Source organism: Lepisma saccharinum, chromosome 4, assembly GCF_977018435.1.
Source record: "Lepisma saccharinum chromosome 4, izLepSacc3.1, whole genome shotgun sequence".
Lineage (NCBI taxonomy): Eukaryota > Metazoa > Arthropoda > Insecta > Zygentoma > Lepismatidae > Lepisma > Lepisma saccharinum.
Window position 1 is genome coordinate 103,190,413 of NC_139232.1, and position 12,502 is coordinate 103,202,914.

The window sequence follows — 12,502 nt, forward strand, 5'->3', positions numbered from 1 at the left end:
TTGTCGTTGTATCTCTGGTAGATGCGTCTTCTGGTTGTTCGGTTGTCTGCTGTTTCCTCTGCATTCCCGTCATTCATCAATTTGTTCAAAACGGCAACACTGTAAGTTCTATTTACCCGTGTTGGTACATGCAGTACAGTCGGTTTTCGCCGTTGGCAGGTAGATCTTAAATGTCCATTCGAACCACAAACCTCACACGTAGAGGTCTGACCAGAATAGAACACGTAAGCCTTATAATACAGACAGTCACATGGATGGAATAGGCTTCTTCAGGGACATTTTTGCCAAGCATACACCACTGTGCACTAGGTATCAGAATTTTGTGCTCTACGTTCCATCGGTAACATCTACAGTGTCGTACTCGCAGTGTTTTTACTCACTTACATATTATCCACTTCCACTAGTAAATGGAATACGTGAATGAATTTTATAACCTTCCTCCGTCGCTAAATGTTACTTTCACTAACATCCAATTATCGTAGTTGAAGTTTATATCATCGGGGTATTGTTCAAGCAATTTCGTCATCGTTCGCAGTCGAACTAGCTTCAAATAAACATATCTTCCATTTGTCGGAATCTGTATTGCCGAGATTTAGTAGACGTTAAGGTTATTGCACTGGGCTTTGCGAGCCAGACGCAAAGCTTATCAGTTTGGTATTTCCTAGAATCACATCTCTACTTTTACTTTTCATTAAACAAAACCACTAACACAGTTCTTGTCCTATTACTCACTTGCTCCGTTCCCGGAATCTCACGGAACACGTATTCCGCTGCTCTCACGTCAGGTATGCAGCGAAGAACGAACCATCCTGGCAGGTGCTCGCGCACGGAGCGCACGGACTGGTGTGGAGCGTTTATGACCCAACCCAACCGGCGGCTGGGAAACAACGAATCAGTGATCAGTTAAATTCTCTTCGACTGACATCGGGTATTTCGGAGTCACAAGACACCGAAAGATCCTGGCGTGACGAAACAAATGAACGTGTGATACACAGCATGATGCCAATCGTACTGTAAAACGTGTGTGGGGGGGGGGGGGTTGATCAGCGCCGTTACTGGATAGAAGTTGTACAATAATACACAAACAAGCCAATAAAAAAAAAGTTGTAACGGGGAGAGCGATGTTACCTCTACAGCTTTCACTTCGCAACTGAGGTTGTTGGCATTCAACGAGGCACACACTCCCCGAAGCGATTGGTGGACAGATAAAGCTATGTGGCAAAAAGTAGTTCAGCCGCCAGTTGGGCCTGCGATCGGTGTAGAACAAGGCGGCCCACAGGGAGAGAGACTTATCCTAAAATATGTATCGAAATCCAAATGGTCAAGTACATACGAATACAATAAAAACACTGTTGCATGCAAACTGATTATATTATGTACCAGTTTATATAATAATACACTTTCCACAGTAGTAAACACTCTCTGCAAAGGTTATACTACAATATAAAAACATCAACAATAGATAAATGTCTTGAATGATGTTGATTTATTGTCAAACTTTGATTGTTATGTCACATGGACCAGAATTCTGTGGAAGAATTCGTAGGAAGGAACTCATAGGCTTTCGTCCTGAAATTGCTTGTTAATTTCTTCCAAAGCGTCCTTTATGACACCAGCGTTCTCTTTTGTCCATTGAACACTCACCTCGGCTCTTGACAGATGTTCGACAATATAATCTTCTACAGAACCAAATTCTCCTTTGTGATCGTCGTAAAGTTTCTTCGCCTGCAGACAAAGTAAGGTCTAATTAGCAACTGGAACATATCTATTATACACAGCCCTGTTTTAGGCTGGGCGACCCCAATAATAGAAATATCAAAGATACTTATTATGATTATATGATTTGCTCCGATTTTGGGTGGAATGAAAACGTTCCTACTGTGAGCCACTAGCCTCACCGTGATTCAAGTCCCTATCTTTACCATGTTTCAGAACACTTTTGAATGCAGACACGTTCGTCCAGAAGCGGGATAACAAACTTCACGGGGAGGGAATGTCAGGGGAATCGAATTGCAACACCAATAAAATTTCACACTAATATTTCAAAATTCCCCTTACTTCTGACATATAATTAAATTAAGATAATTAAATTAATTTAGATAAGACTGCACAAGCATGTCACCGCCATTCCACAGCAAATTGTTCATTGGCTAACCGTTGAAATATCTGCAAGAAGTTGACATTCGGTGCGACAATTTAAATTCGCATTACACCATCCCTGCACGTGCATATGATTGAGTTTTGGTGAAAAAGAATATTTAACTGTTATAACATATTCCTGGTTAGCAAACAGAACTATGATAAAATGTATTCATTCTTTTGGCTTTTAATTATAAGTCGTTTATGGCGTAAAGTACGTTCTACGTTACATTAAAGTGGATGAAAGAAAAGGTGAACATGGTTGCCAAATTTCTAAACTACTGTCCGAATGCTCTGCCACGTTATTGATTTTTTTTGTGAAGTGGGTGACTTATCCCCTTCCCCCCATCCCACCTCGTGAATTCATCACTGATTCAGGAACAATTAATTTCGAAGTAACCACGAGAGATTTATTTCTTTCTGATCTAATTCAAATTTGTTCTAAGTAATTTTATGCTTAGATAGGCTAATCAGAACTGAAGTGGGATCCCAGCCACTGTGCAATGTGCCTCCATCGGGATCGAACACTGCACACGTTAATTACAAGGAAACAGCGCTTCGAACAGAAATAAATGTTGAATGTAATTTTACCTCTGACTGAAAAGAAAATAATTAATAATTGTAAGAACACACATTAGAAATTTCCTCATTCTTACAGTTACTCAAGATTGTTGCTAAAATTGTTAATACATTCCAATTGCATTTGGATTTATTCTAGGATATAAGAGGGTGGCACGTTCACTTCTCTAGCTAAGAAAGTCCCAGTACTCATTGGAACGCACCTTTACTTCAAAGAAAGTTCAGGAAGATGAGTTTCCCCCTGAAAACCATATGTCAAGTCCATGTTGACCTCAAAATATCCTCCCCTCAAACCTTTCCCACCAATAGCGTTCGTTTAAGTCTCTGTCCACGTGGATTAAATTAGATGTTGCCAATTCAGTTTCTCTATAAATATCTTAACATGAAGTTGCAGTTGCGTTATCTTTGATCGGTTGTGTTGTGTTTTTTCTTTTTACAATGTGGAGGCCTTGAGAGTATAACGTCGCAGAGAATGAATGGATGTCTAAATACTGCAAGTAAAAGTGACAACAGCGCTTTTCAGAAAAAGACAGGTGCTGGCTCGAAACCAGATACGAGACCGGACGGTTTTCTCTCGAGCTGTGTCAAAGATACCAAACTGGCGTTCGAATGAGGACTGTAACTATTGCCGGATCTACAAGCCGCAAAACCCCACAGTGCAGGGGGTCCCGCAGACAAGTAAAGGTAGGTGTTTAAAGGTAGGTAAGTAGAGGGCACTTTGATAATATTTTGCGGGGGGGGGGGCATTAAATCCGGCATTGACTGTAACCATAATGTTGCACATCAGAATCAACATTGGCTCCACAGACTGAATAACTGAAAGTATAGTCTATGCTGTATGGTATATTTTGTTGTACAGTTAATTTTAAATGGTGGATGGGAAGAAAATATATTATTACTCCATTTATGCAAATGGCATCAACGTATTACGTCGAGAATTCCTTGCCACCAATGGTCTCTCCGAATGCCTAGTGGTAACCCCTTGTAATAAAGGGTTTCTGAAGGCACATAGTGGTTCGTTTTCCACTTTAAGCTCTAGGTCCTGTCTCGATTAGCCTATATGTGCAAAAAGTGGCTGAAAACAAAGTAAAACCTTACCATCAACTTTGAGGATCATTCTGCAGGTGAAGTATATAATCCTGAAATGTTATGCCACCATACTTACAACGTGCTCTTTCTTAACTATAAGGTAAACTAGAATCATTTATGGCTCTTACCGTACACCTAATGCTTTGAAAGCAAAACAACGAAGATACCCAGATAGCACGAAAGCTTTTGGCAACCTTGATGTGTAGCTTTCTTGTAGCTAGTCAAAGCCAGTTGAATACGGCAAGCTTGATATTAACATAATGCAAACTTGTTTCATTCATGAAGCTTTCTGTGACAAGCTTGCTTGACACGTGGTAAGTAGTTGGCTTGATTCAAGATGTCTGTCAACCTGTAGTAGCACCATTTTGAATTCGAAAAATTCCTATGCCATGATGATCTATGGGTTTTGTACAGTTTTGAACAACCTTTAAAAAGTTTTGAATCCGATTCAGTTTTTCGTAATAACGAATTCAAAAATGCTACTACAGGTTGACGCCTCAGTAGCACTTTCACCAAATTCAACGGAAACGATGCCATTTCGTAGTCTAGGTTATGTATCGTTTTGAACAACCTTCACAAAGTTTTGAATTCGAAGGACAACTTCAAAAATTCAAATTCAAAACTGCTACTATAGCAGCACTTGTTTTAAATTCGATAAATTCCTAAACGATTATGATCTGTGGATTTTGCATTGTTTCGAGCAACCTTTGAAAGGTTTTGAATTCCAATCGGTGTTTCAAAATGACGAATTCAAAAACGCTTTTTCAAATTTGCAACTCAGGAAAGTTTCAACAAATTCTACCGTTGAATTTTCCATTTCTTAATACACTCAGGACTGTGCACATTACACTAGAAATTGTTTCATCTTAACACGTAATATTGAAGTTGATAGTGCCTTAGAAAAGGGGCCAAGCCTTATGATTTTGTCCGGATTGCAGGAGCGAAATACTGATAAAATAGTGCGGACAGATATAATGTTTATGAGTTTTACAAGCACGTATTCTCTGGCCCTCTTACTCTCATTCTATCTCCTATTTTTTTGTTTTTCTTTCGCCTTTTTTCTTTGCTGCTGCATCACGTCTTATTTACCCTTTTCCACCATTGTCCTCTGCTTGTAATCCAACCACATCGCGCTAAGACGCCAGGTGTCCCAGGTTCGAATCCTGGCCTGGGCATGGATGTTTGGAGTGTCCATTCATCAATTTCATCACATCATCACTCATCCCCATCTTCGAAAGTTAGCCAAAAGTGACACAAATAGCGAAGCAGAATAAAGCAAATCAATCAATCAATCAATTGTATTACAGCCCTCTCTTCCACTTTCACCGTTTTTCTAATGTTCTTGTTAACTGTGTCAGTTTTAGTATCTCTATCCATTCCAATCTAGAAAGAAGTAGGGAAGGGACTCGATGTTGTCACCTGTTGTAAAGCAGCTTGTCTACCATTCCTATCTCTCCTGTTTCAATCTTCACATAATCTCCCTATTTCACTCCCTCTTGAGTTTCCCTAGCTCCGGTCTCCGTGGCGGAATGCATAGCTCGTTTCTCGGTTTTGAATCCCGGCCTGGGAATAGGTGTCCCTTCAATCAATTTCATCTTAGCATCACTCATCTTCATCTTCGCGATTAGCCATAAGTGGCAGAAAACCGAAACAAAATAAAATAAATCAAATGAAAGTTTCCTAGCCTTCATTTTATCCCTGTCCATGTATTTCAGTTGCTCGCTGTGGACTTTTCTCTTTAAGTTATACTAGTATATTAGGTGAACCAAGCAAATTACATTAATTGATATGAATGACTTGTATCATTTAGATTATTATACTGGCTTTGAGTCCAGATGTCAAAGGTTTGTTAGTCCGCAAAATGCAGTCTAGGGTGTACTAAGTTAGCATTTAGGGAACAGATTAGAGTATATTGTTTAATTCATGCGACAATTATAAAAAATATGGAAAATTTTCTTTAGAAGTGCAAGTGACACCCAAGTTATACTATAGCCGTCCGTAGGAGAGGAGCAACGTTTCACATTTCATGGATGGAAGCAAACGAGCAGCAAAACATTTTGAAATGTAAATTTAGCGTTTTATATTCTGAAAGCAACTTATGCCAAAATTCGAAGTTTACAGTTGCACCCTTAGTTACTACTACTAACGCACTTTTCAAAAGGAAATACCTTGTTTTTTTCTTGCTATACAAAACAATGTTGTTTGTGCCGTATATTTTCAAGGATGATGACAAAGAGACAGATATTGACAATAGGGTTCTTGCGTGTCAAATCATCACAACTCCCAGCCCTAGCATCTAAGATTTTCATAAAATTTGGTAGAATGGTAGAGGACATGAAATATCTTACATGTGTAAAATTTTAGCTCTCAATGATACACGGTGTTTCTGCAGCAGGGATGCCAAATTCATAAAAAATGTCAAATTTATTCTTACAAGGCCAACAAAAGATATCATGACTTTTCGTCTAATTATTGTGTAACTTTCATCTTGGGCTTGTTTTGGAACTAAGGGAGCATAGGTTTCGTAAAAAATAGTCTTACATAAGAAAAAATTAAGTTTCTTTACTTCTTTACTTCGAATACCTAGCAAAGCGGATCTTCAATTTTGGTGGGAATAAGGTATGTTATACAGTTAAGTGTATTGTCTGTTTGGTGTACGTTTCATTTAGGGGTTGATTTGAGAACAGGTATAAAACAAATCTGACAGTAGTATATGCTACATTGAGTGAAACACCTTAGAACTTAGTCTAGTAATGTCGTCTGGGCAACTAATTGCAACAGAAATGAAACTAACTGCCTCCATAGCAAAAAAAATGTGACGAATCCGATTTTAAAGAGTTTACAACTCTCTAATCTGTAACTTCGACGACATCTTGAAAAAGGGCGCCAAGATTTAACGTTGAAAATTTAAAAAAAGAATATCTCGAAACCGGTGAATTGTGCACTAAAACTGAAGATAACCAAAATTAAAGAGCAGACCATTTGATAACTTATGGTTTTTGTTTGATAAAGTTATCTTATATCTTAATTGAATTAGAAAGCTCCAATTATTTACTTTAATTTGGGGATTAGAGTAAAATTTAATTTCTTTATTTGATTTATTTTACTTCATTTTGTGCCAGTTTTTGGCTAATTGAGAAGATGAAAGATGATATGATGAAATTGATGAATGGACATTCATAAACATCCATGCCCAGTCCAGGATTCGAACTCGGGACCCCTGGACCTCTGACGTCGTAGTGCAATTTGCTAACTACTCCCCCAAGGGGCCCGACTACAGTAAAAGTTGGTTTGTGACATAAATAACAGCAAATATGTAACAAACTATGTAATATATGTCCTGAAGACACTGAACAAAATAAATATATATATAATATTCTGGATATATTTGTGTTGAATGCAGATACATAACATTCAGATGAGCGTCAACGTGTGTTTTATAGCGACATGTTAGTACCTCGTTTATGTGAAAATGTGAAGTTTAATGTAAGCAAAAGCATGTTATATATTATCGCATTTACAAAGAAAATCTAAATCACACTGCCAACACACTCAAAGACTTTGTGAATCCAATCGAAATTGTAACAATATCTACAGCTGAATGTGAAAGCGGGGTCAATGCTATGAATCTAGCTTTATCAGATGAGAGAAATCAATAGAACCGTTTCGTTTTATCAAGTCCAAGGATCTCAGTGCCCTTCACACAGCAACTGGTTAACCATCAGACCTGCAGGAACAGTCCCATTCATTTGTCTAATCAACAGATTTATATGATTTTTCCTATAGCTTGATTTTAGGATTTAACTTTGAATGTTTGTAGTTTGATTTTAGAATTTAACTTTAAATGATGTTAATTTGTGTTCCATGTGATAACAAAACTAGATTTTAAGCAATTAACATGGAATTAATAGCACACTTAATTTATAGATAAAAGATATAGTGCATGCGAGGTTTCAATTAATAGAAACCTGTGTGTCTTGGAAACTACTGGCACACACCTACAAGCTTACTCAGATAGTAAACTCACAACCTATTCGAAATATTATCGAGATGAGACGAGTCGATACTTGTCACAATCTCGTTTCGTCTTGTGTATGGTGAGGCCCTTCTCCTTGTTTGTGTTTGTTCTCGTCTGAGTATAGACTCAGACGTTTGTAAAAAAAAACAATCTAATCGGGACTGAACCAGGCGATTAAATTGAAACAGAAATACCTATCTGCAAATAATTTATCTGATAAAAGTATGTGACCTTTTTAATTCATTTATATATGCATACAATGAGGAAAATATCAATTCTTCTTAGTGATGGAATACAAAAAGTTACAATATATATAATTTCATAGGTAGTAAAAATTCCTACAATATCTTTTGTGTGAATTGTGTAAGTACGGTATTTAATTTCGGAAAATTATTTTTAAAAAAATCTGAGGGAAAGAAGGCCTGCAGCATAGTCTTCTGAAACAAATTTACATCTTATCAAGCAATCGACGCAGTGCGGTATCTACAAGTCTTGGGTCCCCCGCAAAATATTACCAAAGTTTACCCCCCCTACCTCCACCCACCTACACACACCCACCCAACTATTTTTTTTTAAATGGCAAGGGGGTTATGTGATCGTATATAGTACACTGTTTTCTCACACCTGGAAAATGATGCATTTGTTACAATCATGCAGTCATATTTTTTTCCTGATTAAAGATAGGTTGAAGAAACCTTCACCACTGCATTTCTCGTAAAATTCTAGCCTGATTTGATTCTAGTCTGACTGCCACGCGGGAGAACCAGGGTGGGTGATCTAAGGTCGTAATTTTTCCGGCTTTGTCCCCGTATAAAGCGACCCTAGGGCCCACCCAACCTCAAATCAAATGGAATCTGGCCGGGGACACCTATTCCCAGGCCGGGATTCAAAACCGAGAAACGAGCTATGAATTCTGCCACGGAGACCGGAGCTAGGAAAACTCAAGAGGGAGAGAAATAGGGAGATTATGTGAAGATTGAAACAGGAGAGGTAGGAATGGTAGACAAGCTGCTTTACAACAGGTGACAACATCGAGTCCCTTCCCTACTTCTTTCTAGATTGGAATGGATAGAGATATTAAAAATGAGACAGTTAACAAGAACATTAGAAAAACGGTGAAAGTGGAAGAGAGGGCTGTAATACAATTGATTGATTGATTGATTTGCTTTATTTTGCTTCGCTATTTGTGCCACTTTTGGCTAACTTGCGAAGATGGGGATAAGTGATGATGTGATGAAATTGATGAATGGACACTACAAACATCCATGCCCAGGCCAGGATTCGAACCTGGGACACCTGGCGTCTTAGCGCGATGTGGTTGGATTACAAGCAGAGGACAATGGTGGAAAAGGGTAAATAAGACGTGATGCAGCAGCAAAGAGAAAAGGCGAAAGAAAAACAAAATAATAGGAGAGAGAATGAGAGTAAGAGGGCCAGAGAATACGTGCTTGTAAAACTCATAAACATTATATCTGTCCGCACTATTTTATCAGTATTTCGCTCCTGCAATCCGGACAAAATTATAAGGCGTGGCCCCTTTTCTAAGGCACTATCAACTTCAATATTACGTGTTAAGATGAAACAATTTCTAGTGTAATATGCACAGTCCTGAGTGTATTAAGAAATGTAAAATTCAACGGTAGAATTTGTTGAAACTTATCCTGAGTTGCAAATTTGAAGAAGTGTTTTTGAATTCGTCATTTTGAAACACCGATTGGGATTCAAAACCTTTCAAAGTTTGCTCGAAACAATACAAAATCCACAGATCATATTCGTTTAGGAATTTATCGAATTTAAAACAAGTGCTGCTATAGTAGCATTTTTGAATTTGAATTTTTGAAGTTGTCCTTCGGATTCAAAACTTTCTGAAGGTTGTTCAAAACGATACATAACCTAGACTACGAAATGGCATCGTTTCCGTTGAATTTGGTGAAAGTGCTACTGAGGCGTCAACCTGTAGTAGCATTTTTGAATTCGTTATTACGAAAAACTGAATCGGATTCAAAACTTTTTAAAGGTTGTTCAAAACTATACAAAACCCATAGATCATCCTGGCATAGGAATTTTTCGAATTCAAAACAAGTGCTGCTAAAGTAGCATTTTTGAATTTGAATTTTTGAAGTTGTCCTTCGAATTCAAAACTTTCTGAAGGTTGTTCAAAACGATACATAACCTAGACTACGAAATGGCATCGTTTCCGTTGAATTTGGTGAAAGTGCTACTGAGGCGTCAACCTGTAGTAGCATTTTTGAATTCGTTATTACGAAAAACTGAATCGGATTCAAAACGTTTTAATGGTTGTTCAAAACTATACAAAAGCCATAGATCATCCTGGCATAGGAATTTTTCGATTTCAAAACAAGTGCTGCTATAGTAGGATTTTTGAATTTGAATTTTTGAAGTTGTCCTTCGGATTCAAATCTTTCTGAAGGTTGTTCAAAACGATACATAACCTAGACTACGAAATGGCATAGTTTCCGTTGAATTTGGTGAAAATGCTACTGAGGCGTCAACCTGTAGTAGCATTTTTGAATTCGTTATTACGAAAAACTGAATCGGATTCAAAACTTTTTAAAGGTTGTTCAAAACTATATAAAACCCATAGATCATCCTGTCATGGGAATTTTTCGTATTCAAAACAAGTGCTGCTATAGTAGCATTTTTGAATTTGAATTTGAATTTTTGAAGTTGTCCTTCGGATTCAAAACTTTCTGAAGGTTGTTCAAAAGGATACATAACCTAGACTACGAAATGGCATCGTTTCCGATGAATTTGGTGAAAGTGCTACTGAGGCGTCAACCTGTAGTAGCATTTTTGAATTCGTTATTACGAAAAACTGAATCTGATTCAAAATTTTAAAGGTTGTTCAAAACTATACAAAACCTATAGATCATCCTGGCATAAAAAAATTTCGAATTCAAAACAAGTGCTGCTATAGCAGCATTTTTGAATTTGAATTTGAATTTGAATTTTTGTAGTTGTCCTTCGGATTCAAAACTTTATGAAGGTTGTTCAAAACGATACATAACCTAGACTACGAAATGGCATCGTTTCCGTTGAATTTGGTGAAAGTGCTACTGAGGCGTCAACCTGTAGTAGCATTTTTGAATTCGTTATTACGAAAAACTGAATCGGATTCAAAACTTTTAAAGGTTGTTCAAAACTATACAAAACCCATAGATCATCCTGGCATAAAAAAATTTCGAATTCAAAACAAGGGCTGCTATACAGGGTGGGCCAAAAGTCCCTTACCACCCCTCGTAAAAATCGTTTTAGTGGAAATTGATGAATAACAACCATGTGTGACCACATTAGGCCTAGGGTAAAGTCATAAGGTGGGGGTGCCCTTGACGGCGGCCATCTTGAAAGCCACCATCTTGGATAAAAGTCCAGTTTTGTAAATGGGAAGGTAGGCATGCGATACATAATTTTAGGCTAGAATTTGATAAGGAAAACAATGGTGAAGTCGTAATGTTGAAACCTTCATTTGTTAAAAAGTTACAGGCATTCAAATGTTGGAATCACACCTTCATTTTTATTTGTTGCAGGTGCCTAAATCATGCCACTAACCACAGAGGAGAGGAAAGAGTTAATAAAGGCATGGGGTGGAAGGAGTGCAAGGGTTGTAGCAGCTGAATTTAATGAACGGCACCCAGATCGACATTCTGTGTCTCATGTGAGTGTTGCCAACCTCTTCCAGAAATTCATGGATACTGGTTCAGTAGTGGACAAACCCAGGTCTGGAAGACCCACTACTGCAACAGACGAAGGCACAACCATAGCAGTGTTGGCATCTGTTGCAACATCACCACACCGCAGTACTCGTCGCCTCTCAGCGGCATGTGGTGTCAGCCGTACATCCATCAGACGCGTCCTAAAGAAAAACAATTGGCATCCGTACAAATTGCTACTTCAACATTATTTATCAGAAGACGACCCAGATCGACGCCTGGAATTCTGTGACTGGGCAGTTGCCCAACTTGAAGCAGATCCCACATTCGCCTCAAAAATCCTGTTTTCCGACGAAGCGAATTTTTATGTGCAAGGAGAGGTCAACAAACAAAACTGTCGCTATTGGTCCGCTACCAATCCTCACTGGGTTGACCCCTGTAAATTGGTAGGAGCTGGTAAAGTTATGGTGTGGTGCGGCCTATGGGGTACCAAACTAATTGGTCCATTCGTCATTCCTGGTAACCTTAATGCTGATCATTATTTGGCAATGTTGCGTGATCTCATCCTGCCGTCCGTGTTGTCCGAGGATGGCACATTTCCCTTATTTTTCCAACAGGATGGTGCACCTCCACATTATGGATTAAACGTCCGTGATTATCTGCATGAACAATTTCCTGGACGGTGGATCGGGCGTCGTGGTCTCATTGAGTGGCCGGCACGTTCACCCGATCTGACTTCATTGGATTTTTATTTGTGTGGTCATTTAAAGGCCAAGGTATACGCAGAGAAGATCAGGAATGTTGCTCACCTGGGAGAAAGGATCTTCGAAGCCTGTGCTGATATTTTACTTGACACACTTAGCAGGGTCATGGACAATTGGGGTGAACGACTACACACGTGCGTGGCGCTGGAGGGCGCTTACGTAGAGCACATAGAGCACCATCTGTAAAAGTGTGATTCCAAGATTTGAATGACTGTAACTTTTTAACAAATGAAGATTTCAAC

At 38.5% G+C, this 12,502-nt stretch overlaps 1 protein-coding gene across 2 annotated transcripts in view; it reads right to left on the bottom strand.

The window, feature by feature from the left end:
* Nucleotides 1–1,352: 1,352 nt before the first annotated feature.
* LOC145986686 (aminopeptidase N-like) overlaps nucleotides 1,353–12,502 on the bottom strand; it is an 80,531-nt gene continuing 69,381 nt past the window's right edge. For both annotated transcript variants that reach the window (XM_083120998.1, XM_083120997.1), the window contains one exon: nucleotides 1,353–1,725. In XM_083120998.1, the coding sequence (XP_082977124.1) occupies nucleotides 1,555–1,725 (171 nt within the window). In that variant the 3' untranslated portion in view covers nucleotides 1,353–1,554. The remainder of the gene's footprint in view (nucleotides 1,726–12,502) is intronic.